At 43.5% G+C, this 21,561-nt stretch overlaps 1 protein-coding gene across 3 annotated transcripts in view; it reads right to left on the bottom strand.

Moving 5' to 3' along the window:
- Nucleotides 1-7,546: 7,546 nt before the first annotated feature.
- fam222aa (family with sequence similarity 222 member Aa) overlaps nucleotides 7,547-21,561 on the bottom strand; it is a 48,043-nt gene continuing 34,028 nt past the window's right edge. For all 3 annotated transcript variants that reach the window (XM_082555825.1, XM_082555824.1, XM_082555826.1), the window contains exon 3: nucleotides 7,547-11,141. In XM_082555825.1, coding sequence (XP_082411951.1) covers nucleotides 9,673-11,141 — 1,469 coding nt within the window. In that variant the 3' untranslated portion in view covers nucleotides 7,547-9,672. The remainder of the gene's footprint in view (nucleotides 11,142-21,561) is intronic.

Raw genomic sequence — 21,561 nt, forward strand, 5'->3', positions numbered from 1 at the left:
AATCCATGTTGCTATTTTACTCCCAAAGGTAAATAAAACCTGACATTAGACCACAGTGAGTGAGACGACGGTCTAATGTGGTTTAATCCATCTGAGGAAATGCTGAAAGGATTCCTTTTCTTCTGTGCCAATAATTGCTATCAGTTTATGACTTCTGTTGTTTAGTTTGCATTTAATAATAGTCCCCAGCCACTTTATTAGTTACACCTTGCCAGTACCTGATTGGACCTCTTATGTCTTCAGAACTGCCTTAATTTTTAATGCGCAGTTTCAACAAGGTAATCTTCAGAGATTTTGGTCCATGTTGATATGATAGCATCACACAGCTGCTGCAGATTTGCCAGCCGCACATCCATGATGCAAATCTCCCAAAGGTTCTCTATTAGATTGAGATCTGGTGACTGTGGAGGCAGTCAGTAGCATAGTGAGCTCATTTTAATCCTCAAGAAACCAGTTTGAAATGATTTGAACTTCATGACATGGTGCGTTATCTCGCCGGAAGCAACCATTAGAAGATGGGTACACTTTGGTCATAGAGGGATACAGATGGTCAGCAACAATACCAAGGTAAATTGTGAGGTTTGAACAATGATAAGGAGTTCAAAGCATGCCAAGAATATATCCCCACCCCATTACATCACCAGCATCAGCATGAACCATTGATACAAGGCAGGATGGAGCCACGTGTTCATGCTGTTTATGGTAAACTCTTATCCTACTATTCAAAGGTTGCTGCATAAATTCAGACTCATCTGTTTTTGCAATCTTCTTTTGTCCAAATTTGGTGAGCCTGTGCAAATTGTAGCCTTGGTTTCCTGTTCTTAAGCTGACAGGAGTGGCACAGAATGCGGTCTTTTGCTGCTGTAGCCCATCTGCGTCAAGGTTTGACGTGTTGCACATTCAGAGATGGTATTCTGCATAGCTTGGTTGTAATGAGTGGTTATTTGAGATAGTGTTGCCTTGCTATCAGCAGGAAGCAGTTTGGCCTCCTCTGATCTCTGACTTCAAAAAGGCATTTTCACCCAAAGAACTGCCACTCAGTGGATATTTTCTTTTTTCTCTTTCCATTCTCTCTAAACTCCAGAGACGGTTGTGTGGGTTAATCCCGGTGAATCAGCAGTTTCTGAAATACTCAGACCAGCCCGTCTGGTACCAACAACCATGCAATGTTCAAAGTCACTTAAAGCACCTTTCTTCCCCATTCAGATGCTCAGTTTGAACTTCAGCGGGTCATCCTGACCATGTCTGCATGTCTAAATGCAGTGAGGTGCCGGGAGGTGACTGACTGATTTGCATTAATAAGCAATTGAACATATGTGCCTAACAAAGTGGCCAGTGAGCATATGTAGTTAGGCTATTATCATAATAGTTATAAAGAATATTCCCTTTCTTTCCATGAAAAAAATACAATTCTACAATCTAAGATCTGCATTATCTACAGTGTTTTAAAATTACATAAAATGTATACAAAAGTCAAAATGAACCTTAATTTTCATAAACTCATGCAGTATTCCTGACCTCTGCAATCCTCATCTGCATCACTTGCAGTTCCTTCTCTGGCCTGCTGATGGCTGCAGAGCTCTAAATTCCTCTACCGCTGTTGCAAGTTGAGATTCCAGTTGACAGAGTGTTAGCCATGTCTACCGTTGTGACTCTAGGGCATCTATATATAGTATATTTTAATTATAGCTGTAAATAATCAATTGTGAGGGCTAACTGTTATAAAAACATATGGTAAAGTGAACAGAATGCGGTTCGCCAATGAAATATATTTTCCCACTGGACCTCAGGTCTTATTGATGCCCTTGGAAACACCTGGCCAGTGATTATGGGCTTTTGCCTTCCTAATGAAAGCACAAGCTGGCAACAATTTATGGACTGGTTCATTGCCTTTCACATTTCATCGTTACACCTCACCTTTCCCTATTTAAAGAGGAGCTGGAACGGCAATTCTCACTAATGATAACCAAAGCCTGACTGGACACCTCTTGTCCTTCTCCTCTCTCTCCTCGCTCACTGAGGCCAGCAGCGCTGAAGGACACAGGGAATCTCTCGCCACCTCAGAGAAGAGGCTAATCCTCTTTGCCCCAACTTTAACTGGGCCACTAATCCTCCAGGTTTATCTAAGCAGTGAGCACCTAGCGCTGCTGACAACTTGGCCTTCCCTCCTCTCTGTAGCCTGTTAAGTAGGGCAGGACTCGGTCCTGCGAGTGTCACTGTCAGCAACTCTAGAACCGCACACTTACACAGGAAGTGTGAACTGTTAACAAAATGGCTCACTCTCTTGCAGCATGTGCATGCTTGCTGCCACAAATGTGTCTCAACAAACCAAGTGACAGCCAAGAAGGATCATGTCGTAACTGCCCTTCATTTAGTAACCACACAAAAGGAAAAGTTGCCAGTCTCAGCAAAGTTTAAAGTAAACTAACCACCTTAGATACTGGCAGAACAAATTGTTCCGCTATTGTCTGGCCAGTTAAGCTTTAAGGTGTTCAGGCTGATGAGTGGATACTGAACTGGACTTGGGCCAGCTCATTCTTTCATCACCAAACAACAGCCCAGACTGTCTGATGACTTAAAGTACAACATTAATTGTCTGCCTGAGGTCCAGCAGACCAGCACAGAGAAGAAAGCTCATATTGGTGACACTCCCACTAATCATTTCTCCAACTTTCATTGCAAAAGAGATGATAAATCGTTACTGAATGACGCTCTACAAGGGAAGATTATGTCAGGCTCAGACCTGAGAGATAACTCCAGGAGCACATTTTCTGCTGTATTCAGCCAGTGCTAATTGTCTTTTCGAAATAATTCCTTCCATGATCCCCAGTGAAATATTTCACCGCAGTGGGGTGCTTCTAAACGTAGCGAGCAATCACTTGACGCACCGGGCGATGAAGAGGAGGAGCCAGGAACATACTGGTTAGGCGGCGTGTGAGATGACCTTTCAGTTCATCTAAGATGAAACGAGGCCGCTGAACCCGAAATGATTCAGAGTGTCTAAACTGACAGGCGAGGGCATGGCCATGGCAGAGTTTCAGCCGGCTGCCCGGCCTCCACAGGCATCTCTCATGATTTATTGTGAAATTGCCAGGGACTCAATGTGGCGTGCAGGTGAATGAGTTTTGCTAATAAGAGAAGCATTTCTGCTCCACAGAGCTCTTTTTCTATCTGAGCGAGCGTGTATGAAATCAGTGTGCAGTCTCCCACTACCACACGCTCTGGTGGAGGCAGCTGGCTCATCAGTCTACGACTTATCTGATGTTTTAGGTGGGTGGAGAGGCTGGCAGTGAGGAGAGAAAAGAGAAGAAAAGTGTCAATATTGAGGTGTTGAAGGTACCTGTGTTGTTCAACATTTAGATTAAGTGTATGCTGAGTTACTTCGAGTGCTGGAAAATTCTCAACACACAATTCCTATAGATGAGTTGATATTAGACTGTTATATAATATAAGCGATGGAGTTAAATATAGTGAAAAAAACAAGTGTAAATGGTTTTTGGTGTTTTAACTGGAGGGAATTTTTCAGTGGTTATTTTATAGGTCTGTTCTTTCATTATGCCGCAGCTTGTGTGTCCAACCATCAAAGGAGATGCTTTCACTTTGAAAATTTGTGTATACTGTGACTTAGCCTGCATTTGTCTTTGCTTGAGAGCAAAAACATAAGAAAAAAAATCAGGCAGTCCCACATTATTAAATTACTGTTTCCTTTGTGTCCCAAAGCTTGCCTGGCAACAAAAGCACAAACCACACATGCGCCATGAACTGCGAGGCCTTACCGATGCTGCAATAGACTGCTGTAAAGGTGAAAAGGATTGTCGCCGCGGCATATGGCGGTGATGCACAAAGTGAATCCTAAGACTGATATGCTTATCTTCATTACAGCAAGGTCTTCTTCAGGGATTTTAAAAATTGTTTAAGAAAGAAGGAATGAAAGTAAGGAGTAATGCGGATAACAGGACAGACATAGAAGTCATCTGCTTTATTTACTTATGTCAAACAATAATACATAAGAGACGAGAGGTCAAAAGAAAACCAACCATCTACATTTAAAATAAAGAAATTTCAGTCCTGAGATTGACAAAAAGCAGGGAGAACAGACAAAATATCTACTGTGATCGTTGGGATGGAGGAGGGACAGTGGCAGTTTCAGCAAATTGAAGATGATGGTTGTGGGGAGATTAGGGGGAGATTGCAGAACTGGAGAGGGTAAGCAATCACTGGGATGCTTGGCTGTAGGCACATTCAAAAGTTGAAAACCCCACTACTAAAGGATTTTACAGCTTTTTTTCTTTTTTCTTTTTTCTTTTTAAATATTCAGACTTCTTAGTTCAAAATCTGAGTCTCATATATTATAATTTTTCCAAAAAAGAAAAAAGGAAGATATTCTTTACATATTTTCATCCTGAGGAGACAAAATCATTTTTAAACATAAATACAACACTGCAGGGAGAACAATAAGAGAGATGCTTTATAGATTTCCCATTTCCATATATATTATTTTCTCAAGGTTGCGGCACCCTCAGACTTTGGCAGCGTTGGTGCATTTGAGATCGTTCGGGAAAAACAGCCCTGTTTGTCCACAGGAACATTCGGAGAGCCTCACAAACAGTGAAAGGAATCAGGAAGAAAATAAGCAAAATCCCCAGACTTTTGAGTTTTGATTGGATACAGCAATATCCCCACAGCGTAAACAAGATGAATATTTGGAGGCCATAAGCTTTCTCAGCTGAACATACATACTTGTGGCGCTGAAGAAATAAAAACGCTCTTGGAATTATGCCCCGCTGCATTGCCTTTCAGAAAAGGGCTCCGAGGCTGTGCCTTTTGGGATAAAGATCCTGATTTATTTCTTCATCTGTGCTGATCTTTTACCTTGCGGTGCATTTAACAGGTGCTGAAAACAAAATTTAAATTCTACGGCGCTCACATGTGACCCATCCAGTTCTATCAGACAGCACTAAAGAGACAGCAGTGTGCTCAACGTTTGTGACAAAACACAGAAAAATCTTTTAATGGTATTGTGCAATACAGCAATAAGGCTGGTGGATTAACAATACAAGCCTCCTCAAAACCAACTGAACTATTGATTAAGGTATTTTCTTGCTAGGTAGGAGCCAAATGGAGAGGAATGGCCTTGTGGATGTAACGTTAAGGAGGGATGCTGGGAAGAACTCTGAGATGAGAGCCCCAGGGGCCCAAGGGCAGCCAGGGGACATGACTGAGGTTGACCAAATCATTGTGGAAGTAAGGGGGTGGGGGGGCGCTTGGGCCTTCTCCCCCTCCTGTCATCTGTAGATTAGAGCAGCGCCAAGACTCTACAGAGTGAGCAGCTGCCTATATATTTTTTTGTCCTTCCCTCCCCTCCCGTTCCCTCTCTTCTGAGAGTGAAAGAGCTGACCCTGCTTTGAACGACCCCGTCTGCTCTCTTTTCTTCTCAGCAGTATTTAAGGCGCATAATATGCAACTAGACCTTTACACTGGGTAAAGGTCCTCGTGGACTTATTGGGATTTACTAAGGGATTTTTACAACCAGCATAAGTCATTTCACCTTCGTTCTGCCCTCGGGCGATCCTTGAGAGCATCTCTCTGCCCTTGAAAATGTGTTAACAGTCAATATCGGTCTGTTGCTACAGCGATAAATTACAGATCCAAATGTCCTCATTCAGACTGAGATTTCTGTGTCATTAATAATTTCCTGGACAAAATATTTGTTGAAGTGTTAAAAAGTTTAAAGTGAAGTTTTTGTTTGTTTGTTTTTTTACTTAGGAAAATCAGATTGAGGCTCAATAAGTCTTTCAGCCAGAGAGGTGATTTCAGTTGGCCTTCAATCTGATAAGTGACCGCAGAGCCAAATAGGGGAAGCTTCAACCAGGCACCAGGAATATGGCAATTATCCTGATTACTGATGCTTCGAGGCTTCTCTGGCCCCCAAATCCTTGCCCACATCCTTTCCTCTCTCCAAACCCCCCTTTTTTGTTTTTTTTTGCTGAGACCTGTCACATTGCACAGGACCCATCAGCCAGGCAGAGAACAACCATATAACCATATATAATCCAACAGAAAACAAATCCCCTCGATCAAACACAGCCCAGCCTTTAAAGCAGGCCTCTGAGCCCAGGTGCCAGGGTGCAGTGCTGAGGCCCTCAGAGAAGCCGCGGAGGCTGTGATTTAGCAGCCTCCCCCCACCCACTCACCCACAGAAAACCATTCTATCCTCCTCTTTAACGCCAGCCAGCCAGTCCTAACCTTCAGTTTGTTTAAGCACTGCTGAACCCAGTTGGCCCCGGACAACGGGAGGGTGGGCTTAGATAATGACATGCCATATGCCACTCTGCCTCTGCAGCTGAGTGAGCCATGGCTGGATCAGCCCAGGCACAAATCTATTTGAAATTTAATTCTATTATCCTAATATGGGCTAAGCGTCCATTGTCCAAATCAGGAACAGAGGAATGGACCACAGTTCCAGGGATAAGATGCATCCCATCAATAGAAGCTCATTAATGTGTGTAAAGGACCAAGGGGACAGACAGTTTGGAGCCTGTACATAATGAACGGTGGCCACAAAGGCACAGAGTCACCTTTCGCTAAATAAAACTGTTGTTGTTTTTAACTTTGTATTTTTCTAAATGACAAATGATCGTATTCACGTGGATTTTTTCTGTTTATTCGGCTGAAGTTGGCTTCAAATGGCCAGATTTCTCTCAGTATCTAAGAGGAAATCCTTTACTATTTGAAAGGTGTTTGATTTCAACCCTTTGACTGAATGAATACTCTCTGCTGGCTGTGTCCTGTAGCCAGACGTCACCCAATATTCCCATTAGTAGAGAGGCCTGGTGCCTCAGACCTCCACTGGTGGGAAAGGCCAGACACTAGAAGCTCCACTGCCTCAAGTGTCTCCTCTTCACTTCAACATCATGTGACAGGGTTTAATGCTTGGATGCCGAAGCCAAACGGAAGGGATTTTGGGAAGGGATGTATCTGTAAATCTGTCAAAATATTTCTACAAGACAGAAAATATGCTGGAATCAGACCGCGGCTGGGGCATTAAGCTGTTGAAACAACATGAAAAATTTCACTGGAATGTTAAAGAGGCTTACTGTGCAAATTTAAGCCAAGGGGCTTGGTACTCTTTAGACTGGAATCTCTGTCAGCGTTCAGATACAGTGGCATGCCTACGAACACCATTACCTCAAAATTTAAGGCTCATCGTTAATAATTAAGGGAAAAGATCAAATCATAACGATGCTTCTTCTTCTTTTAAATATCCGTCGCATTTCAGTATTAACGGTTAATGTTTTTCAGCAGTGCTGTCTGTCCCGTATCTTTGGATGGCCAAAGTGTAAACATTTAAAAGACGATCATCTAAATGCACTGCTACTACTACGTTTATCATTACAGCACATTATCCGAGCGATGTCACACACCGTATTCCACTCTGGGTCTCACAGAGCTGCTGTAACAATATCCCAAGCTTCCCACTGCCTTTTAGAGGTCACATGTTAAAAAATAATCACAGACTTCAAAGCCGAAATGTGGCTTCTGAATACATTTTTAAAGAAATTTATTTTACACCTCAAAACAAAAGATGGATAAGGATTAGGGATGTGGTACATTGGGAATGTATTGACAACTGTAGTTTACATTTTTTTTGGTGTAAGCTCAGAGAAAAAAAATGTTAATACAGTCATAATAATTGCACTTCATAAATCTAGACTAATGCCAGTATTTCCCCACAACAAAGCTCTGGTTCTTTCTTCCTCTGCAGTTAATAAATTCAATTTACTACTCAAATTTGACTGACAAAAGAAATGCTAATTTAAGACCAGAGGACTGCTGCACTGATCCAATTTTTCTCTTTCACTTGAGTCCCACTAGGCAATAAAACATCGCAGTAATTTAAGTGCAGTACATTCAAGGGAATCTCACAGTCATAATAAATATTTCACTGCTCTGAATCATCAAGTTAAGACTGGCCTCGGCTAAACGCATCCCAACCAGGGGCTGAAATGGACAATGAAAAGCAGTGAGCTTTGAGTCTCATTTCATCTGATGCCAGAGGACAGGGCATGATTGTTTTCATTTGTTTTTGTTTGCAGGATTAGGGGTGAATAGCACCCCGAAGATATGATCTCCATTTGTTTCCACCACTTTCTCATGATGATAGCACCTGACAGATGAAGAGGCTGTAGTGCTGTAAATACAGTCATAAAGGAGTCACGTGAGAAAATGCTCTCTAGCTCCACTGAAAATCTAAAGCCTCCGAAAATAAAAATTAAATAAGAGGGGTTGAATTTGCAAACCATCTCCCGTACATTATGCAGATATAATGTTTATGGGACCGGTGACTCAGTCTTTCGGTCTTGGTGGTAAAAATCTTGTAATGACAGAATTTGAGAAGAAGAAGAAAAAAAAAAAGTCTGAGGATTTTGAAGAACACAAATTTAAAAAAGAAAAAGACAAAGCACGCACGCATGCACTCAGCCACATACACGCATTAACATACATGTAAGGTTATGCAGATAACCTCCCAGTCACATTCTTCATTGTAACAATTCTTTTTCTTGTAATGTTTTTTTTTCTTTTTTGCAATGTTTTCTTTTTAAATAAGTATTTATTGTATTGTATGATTCCAGTGTTGGTTAGGAAAAAAAACAGCTCTCCAAACAGGTTCTTACAGAACCAAAGCAGCAACTATGCCTCACACCAGGACATAAGAAACTGCACGTCAGCCAGAGGAGAAATTATTAAGTCATCAAAACAAGAAGTGGAAAATAATAAAATTAAATTGAAAAAAAAAAAAGCAAGCATTTGAGACACTTTTCCCCATAGCAGCCAAATACATATAATATACCTACAAATATATCAAACAACAAAAAATAGGTTCAAGTTTTTCAAGTTTCTTAAATATATCATATCCAAACTACCCAATTCCAAACTTCAAAGTTAACAAAATTCAAGCAGTGCAATTTATGTATCAATTATTATAACAGCAATAATAACTAATATCGTACTAGCCTTTTAACTCAACCTTATGATCCTTGTACATAACACCCGAGTACAGCCTATAGTCTTCTCACTTGTCAGTACATGTTTTGTTTTTTTGTCTTTTGTACGTGTTCACGTGTGTGTACTGTTACAGAGTTTGGATTTTGAGAGCAGCCCTAAATATTGGCCCTTTTGTGACCATTTCAGTGACAACCTACACAGTAGCTTCATCCTTAGTATTTAGAATGGGGATACAAGTGGCTTATGCACTTCATGTCAAGCTATGATTCTGGTCAAAACAAGTTCAGGCATGAGAAAAAAACAAAAACAAGAAACAAAACAAAAACAGGAGACCAAAAATATAATTAATTCAAAATCCTATTGGCAAACCACAAGCTGGAACATCAGGAGAATCATGAAATCCCTTTTCATTCCCACTGGCAATCACTACCACTTTTTGTATTTGGGATTTCCACAGCCTACCTTGAAACCACCAAACCTAGGGCCACACAGCACGACAACTGCTCTTCTCTAAGCACCCACACTAGTTAAAGCAGTGGCACTCGCATCAACCCCCTGCCCCCCCTCCCAAAAAAAACATCTGTTTTTTTTTTTTGTTTTTTTTTTTTAAACTTGGAGAATCTTCACAAATTCACAACTCTTGATTCGTTTCCTTTACTTCCCCCTCTATCTGTAAACAGGGAGGCGGATGTGTGCATGCTGGTGGTCTAAGAGACGTGGCACAGACACAGTCTCGTAGCCTTTGCCAAGCATCTGCTCCTTGATGCAGGGTGGGTGGATGTCGTTGATCAGGTACTCCAGAGACTGCAAGCTGCTGCTCAGCACAGACGTGTTGCACAAGCTTTTGCTGGGCAGGCTGCAGCACAAACCTCCCCCGCTGTCTATAGCAGGGTGGTGATGGTGATGGTGATAGTGGTGATGGTGGTGAGGGTAGCCCATCTCTCTGTGCCCTGTGGCCGGCCCTCCGGTGGAGGTGCCCAAAAGCTCCTGGGGATTGTAGCAGTCACTGTCAGGTGTCACCAGCACGCTGTTCCACGGCGGCGCAAAGTACTGACCCACTGAGAAGTTTCCGTGCATACCCACGCAGTTCAAAGGGGAAGAGCTGACTTTGTCCAGCCCGCCTCCTCCACTGGCACTGGCAGTCAGGTGGTAAGGTCTAGAAGAAGAGGAGGACACCTGGGCACCCATAATCCCTCCTCCTGGAACACAAGTTTCCGGGGACTTGCTGATGGCGCCCCCTCCTCCACTGCCTCCACTGTACATGCGGAGCACAGCCTGTTGCTGCTGCTGTTGCTGCTGATGTTGCTGCTGCTTCTGCCATAGTATATAGTCCATACCATCTGCGTACACACCAGTCTTCATCGCCTCTGAGTTCTGAGCCGGCAGCCCCTGACCTGTATATACCATGTTAGCCTGGGGACCCATTCCTACCACATAGCCTCCACCGGAGGAGTTAGAAGAGACCCCCATGACAGCCGCGCCCTGCTTGGAAGGGCTGGAATTCGATGGTGCGGTGGCAGCCCCTTGACACACCTGCTGCAGAGCCTGGGCCTGGCAATGTTGGTTGATCTGGTAGATGATGCTCTGAATGGAGGGAAGGTTGGATTGCGTGGGCAAGGCCAGGCCTCGGCCCCCCGTTACAGGGATCACTGAGCCAGCTACAGTGACATTTGGGGGCACTGACAGTCTGGGGCCTTCTGGAGGCTTTGAGGGCCCAGTGTGGTATACCATTTGGCCATGGCCACTGGCTAAAGTGCTACTACTAGGGGGCGGGTATGGGGCAACAGCTATGTGGGCTGGAGAGAGCTTAGTCCGTCTGCCTTCGGAGTTCTTGAGAACACCTTTTGAAGAGACGAAGGTGGATGTTGACGATGATGACGATGACGAGGAGGAGGACTTAACAATAGCAAGGAGACCCTGGTAGCCCCCTGTGTGGAGGTGTGGGTAGGGACTATAGCGTTGGCCTGTGGTGTCATATCCATTTACAGTCCGGTTAAGGTGCTTGTGCTGGGGAACCCTGATGTTGGTGGGGAAGATCTTGATGGACAGCGGGCTGTTGGCTGTCTTCTGAGCATAGGCATCAAGTTCTGCCGCAGTGGGGTAGCGAGGGGAGTGTGTGGGCACTACTAGTTCACCTGCAAGACACAAAAAAGAAGAAAAAAAAGAATGACTTAAATGAACAAATGCCCGTAGAAGAAGCGAACAGCAGACCTGGGGTTTAATTACCAGAAATATCAAAGAGCCTGACAGCAATGGCATTCACAAAGCCGGGTCAATCAATTGTAATAACCACTGTTCTCCTGGAATAGTAAGATCTGGCAGCAGCACCACGGCTAGATTGAAAGCAGGTTAAAAGATGTCATCGTGACACAAGAGCAGGCGAATAACACAAGATTACAAACAGCAGAAACACTTCAGAGCAAACCCACACAGAGTTTGAAAATTGTAAATGAGGGCTGGCATTCATTTGCGTTCTCTCTCTCGTCCTCCATCTTAGCTTTCCTCCCATCTCATTTTCTCACCCTCCTGTGGAAGTTCATCCCTAGACAAATGGATCTTTTTAAAAACTCATTCTGTCAAAGCCTGGTACCTTAGGCGCTGTTAAATCAGTGCATTGTGAAATTAATTCGGACTCTCTTTAGCATTGAATTGGGTTAGCCTTGGATACCAGGCAAGGAGGGATGAAGGGGAGGGGATAAAAGCTTGTTTAATTGCAGTGGCACATTTGAGATTTATAAGTGCTATCACTTACTGGGTCTTACCCTTGGCCACAGAATTTTCACATTTTTTATTCAGTCCAGGAGTACATGAGAGGCCCTAGCAAAAACCTATTAAAAATCCATGGGGAATTAGTAGCCTGGTTAAGGTGAACTACATGAGAGCAGAGCCAAGTCCAGAATACTTGAGTGATATTTTTTTTTTTGCTGAAAGTATTTGTTAAAAAGGCAGAAAAACATAAACTCAGTGATGAAATAAATCAAACATTAGTTTTACAAATGGTATGCTCATACGTGACAATGAAATATTTCCAGTATGAGGTTAGAGAAGTAAAAAGCTGGCCTCCGTATCCTTGTAATATAAATTGATGTTACAAAAACTACACAAAAATGCTTGATTGAACAGGACAAAAAGATAAATAGACGCCAGTATAGCAAATGTCTTCCTCTTACTTTACGTCCAAATTCTCTCTAAGGTTTGACCAGTGAAACCACTCATTTCAAAAATCAATTGGACACTGGTGTTGAGTGAGACTGGCGATGGTCCTCGGTCGTTGAACCAAGGGTTGGCCATTGTGAACTGAGGTGGCAAACAGGAAAAAATGCAATTTCTAAAAACCCCACCATGTGTCATTGTTTGGGGGGGGGGGCACAGAGGTGAGGCACTGCAGTGAGATTGGATTTAAACAACATTATTCAGGCAATTTCATGGCTACTTAGCTCAGTGCAACAAAAAGGGTATGGGGGTGGGAAAAGAACTCAATTTACAAGCAATATATCAGCTGCCACAAATGACTTGCAACCCCTTCAAAAATGACTTTTTTATGCAAAAGCTAACAAAATGCACAAAAATTTAACTGCCATAACTGTGCCGTCAGCAAATGTCCTGGCGACCCAAGGCAGTCTGCAGGGTGCAGGCTGTGACTAGGACTCACTCCATTTGCTTTCCGATTGCAAAATCATTTTAAAGAGACTCCACAGCCAAGTAGTCACAATTCTCATTTCTTTGCTCCCATTACAGAAAGCATGGGGAGTTCATTTCAAAAACCCTATGGGTCTCCAACTGTGAAAATGATTAAATCTACAAGATCCATATCATAAAAGAAATAAATTGGGAATTTAACAGCAGACTGGAGAAACTGTGAATATTCCAAGCCAAATTTAGTGCCTGAACTATTATACGGGTGTTGTTTCATCCGACAGGCAACATGCTTTCCAGATCAGAAACTCTATGGCATCAAATTAGGCTTTAAATTTTGTAAAAGAAAGAAAAAAAAAAGTGCTGACATTAATTATTTAATTTTAATTTAGAGTGTCATTCTAATGGGCTTGTCTGAGTATGCCAGGCTAGCCTATCTAAGATCTAACCAACCTTACTGAGGCAAAGCCCTGCTTCCCTGGTGACAGCAGTGCCATTTGCTTTGATGTTCTGACTTGCAGAGGAAAACTGACAGAAGACTTATTTGCTCAGAAGAAAAAAACATGCTCATTTCAAAGCACATTGCTGGTCCACATGCAAATGGATGGCAGCATTTTTTCTGATCATCTTTACATGAGGGCAAAAAAACATCTTTGATCATCACATGGTCTAAATGAGGAAAGATACTTGGCTTTCAGGCATATCAAGGGCCTGTGCCCTGCCGCCCCTATAAGCCCCCAGCTGCAGTATGCCCATCATTCCACCTAATTACTGCCACATGAGGAAAAAAACTATAAAAACAGCCAGGAAATTCATTAAAGGGTGGCTAATTCTATTCCTTCTCACTGACTGAGCCCATATTTTCCATGCCTGAGCCTGCATTTCTTCTGAGAGAGAGAGAGGAGAAAGCCTTCTCCCTCCGTCTTTTCCCAGCTTGGCCCTTGTTTGTCAATAGGCAGAGCCTTTGGCACACCAACCTGGCATCAAAGGGTTTCACACTTCACAGGCCACAGGGATTAGAGGCCTTTCAGGCCTACAAAACCCATCTCAGCTCCACAAAGGCTTCCGGTTATTAGAACCCATGGGCATAAAGGAAGAAGAGGAGGAGGAGGAGGCAAATGAGCATCTGGATGCTTCTGATTCTGGCTTCCTCTTTAAAAAGTTCCACGGTAAAAATTTTATAGCAAAGTTGATTACAGTAGCCTAAGTATGGCCACAAACCAGAGCATATTTCACTCTCATACACACATTGTTATTCACACTGTGTGTTTGATGTGCGGGGTCTCTGCATTTCTCTCCTCCAGAGCAGTAAGTCTATAAGTGAGGACATGGAGGTTAAAGGAGTGAGTCTCTTTTTAGGCTGGCGCTCTGTGACTTATTGGTTTAGGCTGCAGTAGATCATAGCAATGAGCAGCAGCATACAGATGGTGCGGGCTGATAAACACCCTCTGAGGCCGCCAGTACTGCCTCCTTTGTGCGAGCCCTTACCTCCTCATAAGGTGGGAGGGGGGGTTTCCTGCACCTGTGCACACTCTCTAGCGTGGTCGTGCATGCAAACATCATGCAGAAAAACAGGGGGGAAAAAATGGGGGGAGGCACATTCGCATGCATACACACACCTGCATCGGCAGTTGTGTGTCTCATTTGCCATCAGTGGAGCATGTTGTTATCCTCTGCTCAGCGCTCTCTCATGAAATGTAGGGCAGGGACAACAACAGGTGCCTGTGCGGGCGACAGCCTGCAATGCCTCCTGGGCTAAATGCTTCACACTCGCTTCATTTCAACATGCGACAGCCTTGTAAGGATTAATTATTTCCCCTGGGGATGGAAGAATATGCTATTTCCCTTCCTGAGAGCAGGAGGCTATGTGCACTCACAAGCACATGAAATAGCTCACAGTAAATGAACAGCAAAACCTGGGCAAGCGCTGCTTTGAAAAGAAGTAAGAGCGGAAAAAAAACTTTCACATGAAAGGAATGTAAACAAACCAAGCATAGTGTGATTGAACTGCATTGGAGATTAGATAAAAGCTCAGGCAAACACATGCATTAGTACTGAGAGATCACGCGCCAGGGAGCGGAGATGGCAGGGAGGCAATTAATGGGCTGACCTTCGTCCTTAATCACCCAGTGCCTGGCACACAATGCCCATGTGTCAGAGCAGCACATCTCTAAATGCCACCCCTCATTAGCACGATGCACGCCGTGAGAGAGGGGCTATCTGTGCAGTGCTCCACTCTCCAGCGGTCAGACAGAGATAGCAAGGCAGGGATTGGATAACATGGCAGCACAGCACTGAACTGAGCTGCAATAGGCCATGATATGATCTAGAAATCCCATTTCACTTGGAGGATGGGCACTCTCCTTTCTCTCCATTTTTGATTGGCATGAAACTCCCCAAGCGCAACGTCCTTGGTGTACCCGGTGCTGTCACTGTGATTGCGTGTGTGCTTTTTGTGTGATTGCTCTGTGTGTGTGTGTCTGTGTGCATTTGGTGAAGGGGGTACCCAATTCTGAACACTCAATTAACACTCCTTTAATTAGCCAGCAGTACATTTTGAATTCTGATGAACTAATTTTCTTGGTGTGACGGTGGAAGAGGCGGCAGAGGGGGGAGGCCTGGTAAAGATGAGGTCCACTGGGTACAAAACAGCAATAAAGAGGGAACTGGTTAGATTAGACTGTAAAAAATCCATTAAATTCTGTGCACTTCTTCCAAGTGAGAGGTCAAATTGTGTTGATAACAAGAAGCAAAGGCAGACAGAGAGAGTATGAGAGCATGGAGTTAGGTGAGGTGAAAAGAGGAGGGGTAGCAGGGGAGAGGAGCAAAAAAAAGGAGAGGAGATAGGGAGTCAGAGGCTGTGCGAGAGTGCAGCACCAAATCCAGAGGACCACGAGAATGCTTTGCATTTTAATTAGAGGTTTAAATGAATAAGCGGAGGAAAAAGTCTGAGAGAACTGCCTGAGATGCCCTTGCTCCCATTTATTAGTGTTCCAAGTGTTCTAAAATTATGAGCAGGTTGGAGAAGTTTCTTCTTATTAGCGGAGAAAACGCTCCAAAACATCAAAAAGCCCTCAGCATTTCCTCACTCACTCCTGCAAAGTCTACGTCCCTACTTACCACACGCTTTGATCCCCTCTGACCATGCACACTGGTGAGCAGGGGAGAAGAGCGCTTGTTTAGATGAAGGAAGAGGACCATTTGGTTGAACGGCAATTAGGTTTTCACAGAACAACGAGTGTGTAATACACTCAGACTACGGCCAAACAAACAGAGCAGCCTGTGATGAGGTTAGGGCAAACTACAGGAACAGAGATGACCAGGAAGACGAAAGAAAGCGAGAGGTCAGTCTTAGTTCAGCACCCGCTACTTTCGCTGGGAACCATTTCCCCTCATAATGACAGTCCACATTAAGTAAAAGCACGTCCTCGAAATACTCAGCATATATACCGTAAACCTATATGCACTCATGTGTGCTGGGCCTCTTTTCTTCGCCTTTGCTCTTCATTTATCTGGGTTGTCTTTTTGAGGACTGGGCTGGCGGGATGCTCCTTTTCCACACTCTCGCAGCCCATTCCTGCACTAATGTACAGTCAGCCATTAATCTCACTGTAATAAATTTATTCAAATTAATAATTCATGGCAATTCAAATCCTTCACATCACAATCTCCCAGCTTGGAAAAGGTTTGACCTGTCAAGCACGGGGCAGGCTGAACAGCATTGTCCCTTGAAGGAACCCTTGACCTGTGGCTATTGTTTATCTCTTAGCAGATAGAATCAGCGTCCCTTAACTTGCTGTAAAAGGATGGGCAGGCTGGGGAAAGCCAGAGGCAGCTTCACGTCCTGAACAATACCTGCCTTGTGCTAATGGAGGTGTCATCTGGCACAAGGCTGATTAGTCAGCGATTACAGCCAGGCCTCAATTGCCGTGACAACTGCTGCAAACACAATGGGCCCTGATAGAGCCAGCTGTTTGGTCCTCTGCAATTAACCCTGCATCCCACTCGTCTCCGGCAGAGCGCTGCCTCTAATTGACTATCGGGCACACAAAGCAGGGGCTTTCGTCCAGACCCCCTGGACATAGACCCCCGCCCCTCTGCCGAGGTAGAGATGATAATAATAGAGGCGTCCTGTGGACTCAGCCGCCAGTCAATCAAAGCCTCGGTGCCCCACAGGAGCTTCCTGAGGAGAGGGAGAGAGCGGAGGAAGCTCATGTATGAGCCACTGATCAACAGGGTAGAGCAGCCTTGCAGGGGGGCAGACATGTTGAATATGCCCTCAACCAAAGTACTAATCAATTCAAGTGCACGTGAGGGGAAAGGAAACCCTGCTGCTTGCTTGATATCAGAAAAGCATTTTTTTTTTTACAAGCACTCATCTCTCTCTGTTCATCTCAAGGTTGATTTTCTGTGCAACAACACAGGGAAGGAAAAAAAAAATCCAGGCAATTATTTGTCAGGCCTCTGCTATCTATAATTGCAAAGATAAAAATCAATCACTGCAATGATTTCTCAGAGGATAGAGCTGTCTGAATTCAGCAGCTGCTTGTGTCATCACAATCATCAAACAAATGCATATTGTGAGGCAGTGGAAACAAAAATGTGCTCACCAGATAACTCTTTTCTAAATACTTCATGACTTATTGATTGGATGTTTTTTTAATACGACTTTGTTGAATCAAAATCGGTTTATTTAACGCAGCTTTTTGTTTCCAGTTGCCGTCACTTTATCAAACATCGCACACAAACTTACAAGAAAATTATTTCTCTAATCAAATTAATTTCTATGTAAATAAAAGCAGTAGCTGGACAAGATATTTCAACAGGGGATACCATACTGCACTGCATATTGGGCTTTTAACCTGCCAACATGTTTCACAAATAGCAAAGCGGATAATGAGAATGTTAAAGCAATCTGCACACTGATCCTTCACAGGCACGCAGGCATGGCACCATGTCAAAAATGGATTTAATTGTTAAAATAGATTTAAGCAAAACTTGGACAAAACTCCCACATTTAATCTTTCATTTCATTAAAGACAATCTCATCCAAGATTTAATCTATCTATTTTCCACACAAGCAGATGGAAGAAATACTAAACTGAAAGACTAATCTGGGCTTCCTCCTCACTGCAGCATGAGGTCATTTGTTTAGCCTGCAGTGAATACAGTACGCTGATACAGAGATGGGGTCCACAGGTACTGGATAACAGTGAAAAGGAGCAGCAGAAAAACAGAAATGTTTTTCACTTTCTGTTCCGCATGTTGTTACACGTTTTTTAATGTTTTACATATGCGGCTAACGTGTCCAAATCAAAACTGCTAATTGGATTTCTATTATAAAGGTTTCTACCAAAGAAATGTGAAATATTATACCATCAGGACACTGTCGTGTTTACATTTTCTCATTAGAATTTATCTCCAAAGCCAGATGTTACTGAATCAGCTATGAAAATTAATTAGCTGGTTTGATGTGGCAGCCTCATGCTCCTTCTAGACAGACCTGGCTTTTATGGGCTGTAGGGGAAATTACTGAGAACTGATTGATCCTGAAGGACTCCTCTGTACACATGGCCTGCCAGCCAGACACACACACACACACACACACACACACAGATCCCACTAACAACTAATTCTAATATTTTACCCTCCCGATGAAACTGATGTTTTTTCTCTTTAATAACATCAATAGCAATTCATCAATAAAATCCATAAATCAGAATTAGCTTCAAGCTAACTGATTTCTTATTAAAAACCACCAAACAGGTGAATAAACACAATTTAGTCTGAAAAAAGGACAACTCTCAGCCTGAGTGTGTTGACCTCTAAAACCCACCACTCTCTGAAATAATAGCGTTGCCCTCTGACCCATAAAAAAACATTGACTCTCCCTCTGCATGTCTTTGGATCTTTTTTTCACCGCTTTCTCTTGTTTCTCCCCATCCTTTTCATTTCTTTGTGCTCCTCTCACGCTTCATCCCCCTCTCTGTCTTTTCATCCTCCTCTCCGTCTCCTCTGTCTCTTCATCCCCCTCTCAGTCTCTTCTGTCTCCCTCTCTGAGTAAGTGAGTTTCATCTGGGGTGCTTGCCGGGCGAAATCACCTCAGGGCGAACACTTTATTATCTGTAGTCAAAGCGTCACCACAAATACCATTCTACACACACAAGTGTCACTTTCCATTTGTCTGCACTCTGGCTGCATTAGCAGAGCCTTGCCAGCCCAGAGCCTCATCTCAAACGCACCCAGCAGAAGAAAACTAACAGCGTGGGAAAGCACTCGCCCTGCATTCCTGCCCCATTAACACCACTGGCAGCACCAGAGCAGACCTGCTGCCTCTCAAAGGAATTAAGACATTATTATCAACACTGACCTTTCTGAAATATCTTACAATATGACAAGCTATTTAGGCAGGAGCCTTAGAGTCTAGGGGAAGATATCTTAATGTGCATGAAAGGGAACTAAGCAGATGAGCCTCCCTTTAATTCCGGAGATCACTGCACATGTTAATTACTAATGATCTAGCTGAGAGTCTGGTCAACACAACACCAGTGGGTAGTTTAGTCCTCTTTGAGCCGCAAAGGAATGCAGGCCGGCAGCAGCCGTGTCAGGCCTTTTGTAGGACACCCGTGCACCAAACAAACAGAAAAACTGGGGCAACATGTTTACCTCACACTACACGCTGAATTTCATAAACAACAACAACAACAACAAAATTAATTAAAAAAAAAACACCCAAACAAAAAGAACAAGCTCCGTGTTTGTTCCCATGACAGCCAACACCAAAAAAAAAAAAAAAAAAAAAAAGGCATTTCAATGGAAAAATAACCGTCCTGAATATTTCACACTGTGAAGAGAGCTGCTCACAGCCACAGCGTCATTTCAGGAACAAGTTTCACCAGGCTCTTTCCATTTGCAATAATTTATGGGGCTGGATGGGCAACATAATAGATTAATGGAAAAAAATAACTATATTCATCGCAAAAATTGCTTTCTGTTTAATAATCAAGGCCTGCCAAAGGGCTTAGTTGAGTGCACGGTTCTGTATAGAAGCAGGTTCTGTGATGAGCCAGCCCTCAGGCCTGCCTGGGCCACCCTCATTGTGCATACAGCATGGTCTAGAAAGCAGAGCTTTATCAGCAAATACCCCGAGTCAGCACAAGCAGCGGGGTGGTTATGTGCTGCGACTGGCACACCAGCCGATATTGTCATGTGCGATTAGGCCTGTGCTCATGAGCCTGTGAACTCATTCCTATGGCATCAAAGTCAACTTCACCTCCTACTCTCCTCCATTTACATCCATTCCTCTCTGCTGCCCTCTCCTCCTTCCTTCCCCAGGTTCTTCCCATTTTACATTCAGCCCTGCCGCTTCACAGCGTACCTTCAGTGAACCTTGTGAAAAGCTGTGCTCTGCTGAAAACAGATAGAGAGGGAGAATAAAACAGCAGGTTAAACTGGTTTGATTTCCAAAACAAATCTCGACAGCTTAATTAACTCCAGCCAAAAGGGTCATCCACAAGTTAGAGCCAGCCAGAGCAACAAAGGAGCAGACGGCTCCAGTTGTTTTGTTTTGTCTTGGTACACCTCTCCAGATGACAAGGCTGATAGAGAGGAACAAAGCACAGCTCACGGAAGACAGAAAGACAAACTATGAGGCCCGTTATGGGGAGACATCAGGAAGAGGAAACAGAGATTAAACCATTCAGCGATGAGCCAGAGAGCAATGCGGGACACAGAGCCAAGAAAAAACCCCAACAAGCTAAAAACCTGACCTGAAAGATTTATGTCAGGCCCTCCTTGTTCTGTCTTTAAGAGAATATGCCACGCTGTGACACCATTTTCTCAAAGGGCTACATGTACAGCAAAGAGCCAGCAGCATTCAGAGTCATGCACAAACACAAATGGACACAGCAACAACACACACACAGTTTTGGAGTAAAAAAGAAAAACCCAGAGGTAAAGATCGTAAGCACATAAGCACAAGAAAAGGAACCAGTGCACAGAGCAGAGGAGACGGGGAGGTAAGGGAGAGAGAGCGGGAGAGAGATGGAGAGATGAAGGAAGGCTGGAGGGGCCTGGGCAGGCCTGTCAAACTGGAGGAAGTGCTGGTGCGCAGGCCTGCAGGTAAATGGAAGAAGAAAGGCGCCTGCAGGCTGCCTGAGGCAAGCCTGGGCCCTTCTGTTCTATCATTTAGGAGACAAGTCCTCCACTGATTCCCAATTAATATTTAACACTGCACAGACAACAAGGCAGTACACATGCCGAGGAGAGGAGAGGAGAGGAGAGGAGAGGAGAGGAGAGGAGAGGAGAGGAGAGGAGAGGAGAGGAGAGGAGAGGAGAGGAGAGAACCATTGAAAGGACATGCATAAATGAGAACGTTGTCAAAAAGATTAATCAAAATTTGTAAAAGATTTAATGTCAGTGGAGTTTTTGAAGGAAGGATTTAATAGATGCAGTGTTCTATAATGTTAACCATCGCTTAAAGCTGAATGTTTTAATGTTTATTTTTCATCAATAAGGCTCCATCTTATCCAACTATGGGTCTGTGGTCAAACTTAAAAACTTGTTTTAAGTATTAAAGTTCAGTTCAACGGAATTCAGTATGCTTTATTGGCATGAATGATGCACAACTGTGTCAAGGAACCCCGTCACCAAAGCGACAAAATTAGTTTATATAGTTTATGTGGTAAGTTAGATCGATGACACCTTAAAGTTAACAGAGAAAATGAGATACAAATGCATTACAAGAACATTGTGAGTAGATCGTCACCCACTATCTTGCTGGCGAGATTCACCAAGCAGTCTGAGTGCAAGTGAAAGCACCATTAGATGATGTAACAGGTAGTGTAGAAGCAACATACTGACTGCTGTATGGTCTTCGCAGACCCATGGCTCTTATTCATTATTATTTAATAGATTAAT

Source organism: Aulonocara stuartgranti, assembly GCF_965226115.1.
Source record: "Aulonocara stuartgranti genome assembly, chromosome: 12".
NCBI classification, from domain to species: Eukaryota; Metazoa; Chordata; class Actinopteri; order Cichliformes; family Cichlidae; genus Aulonocara; species Aulonocara stuartgranti.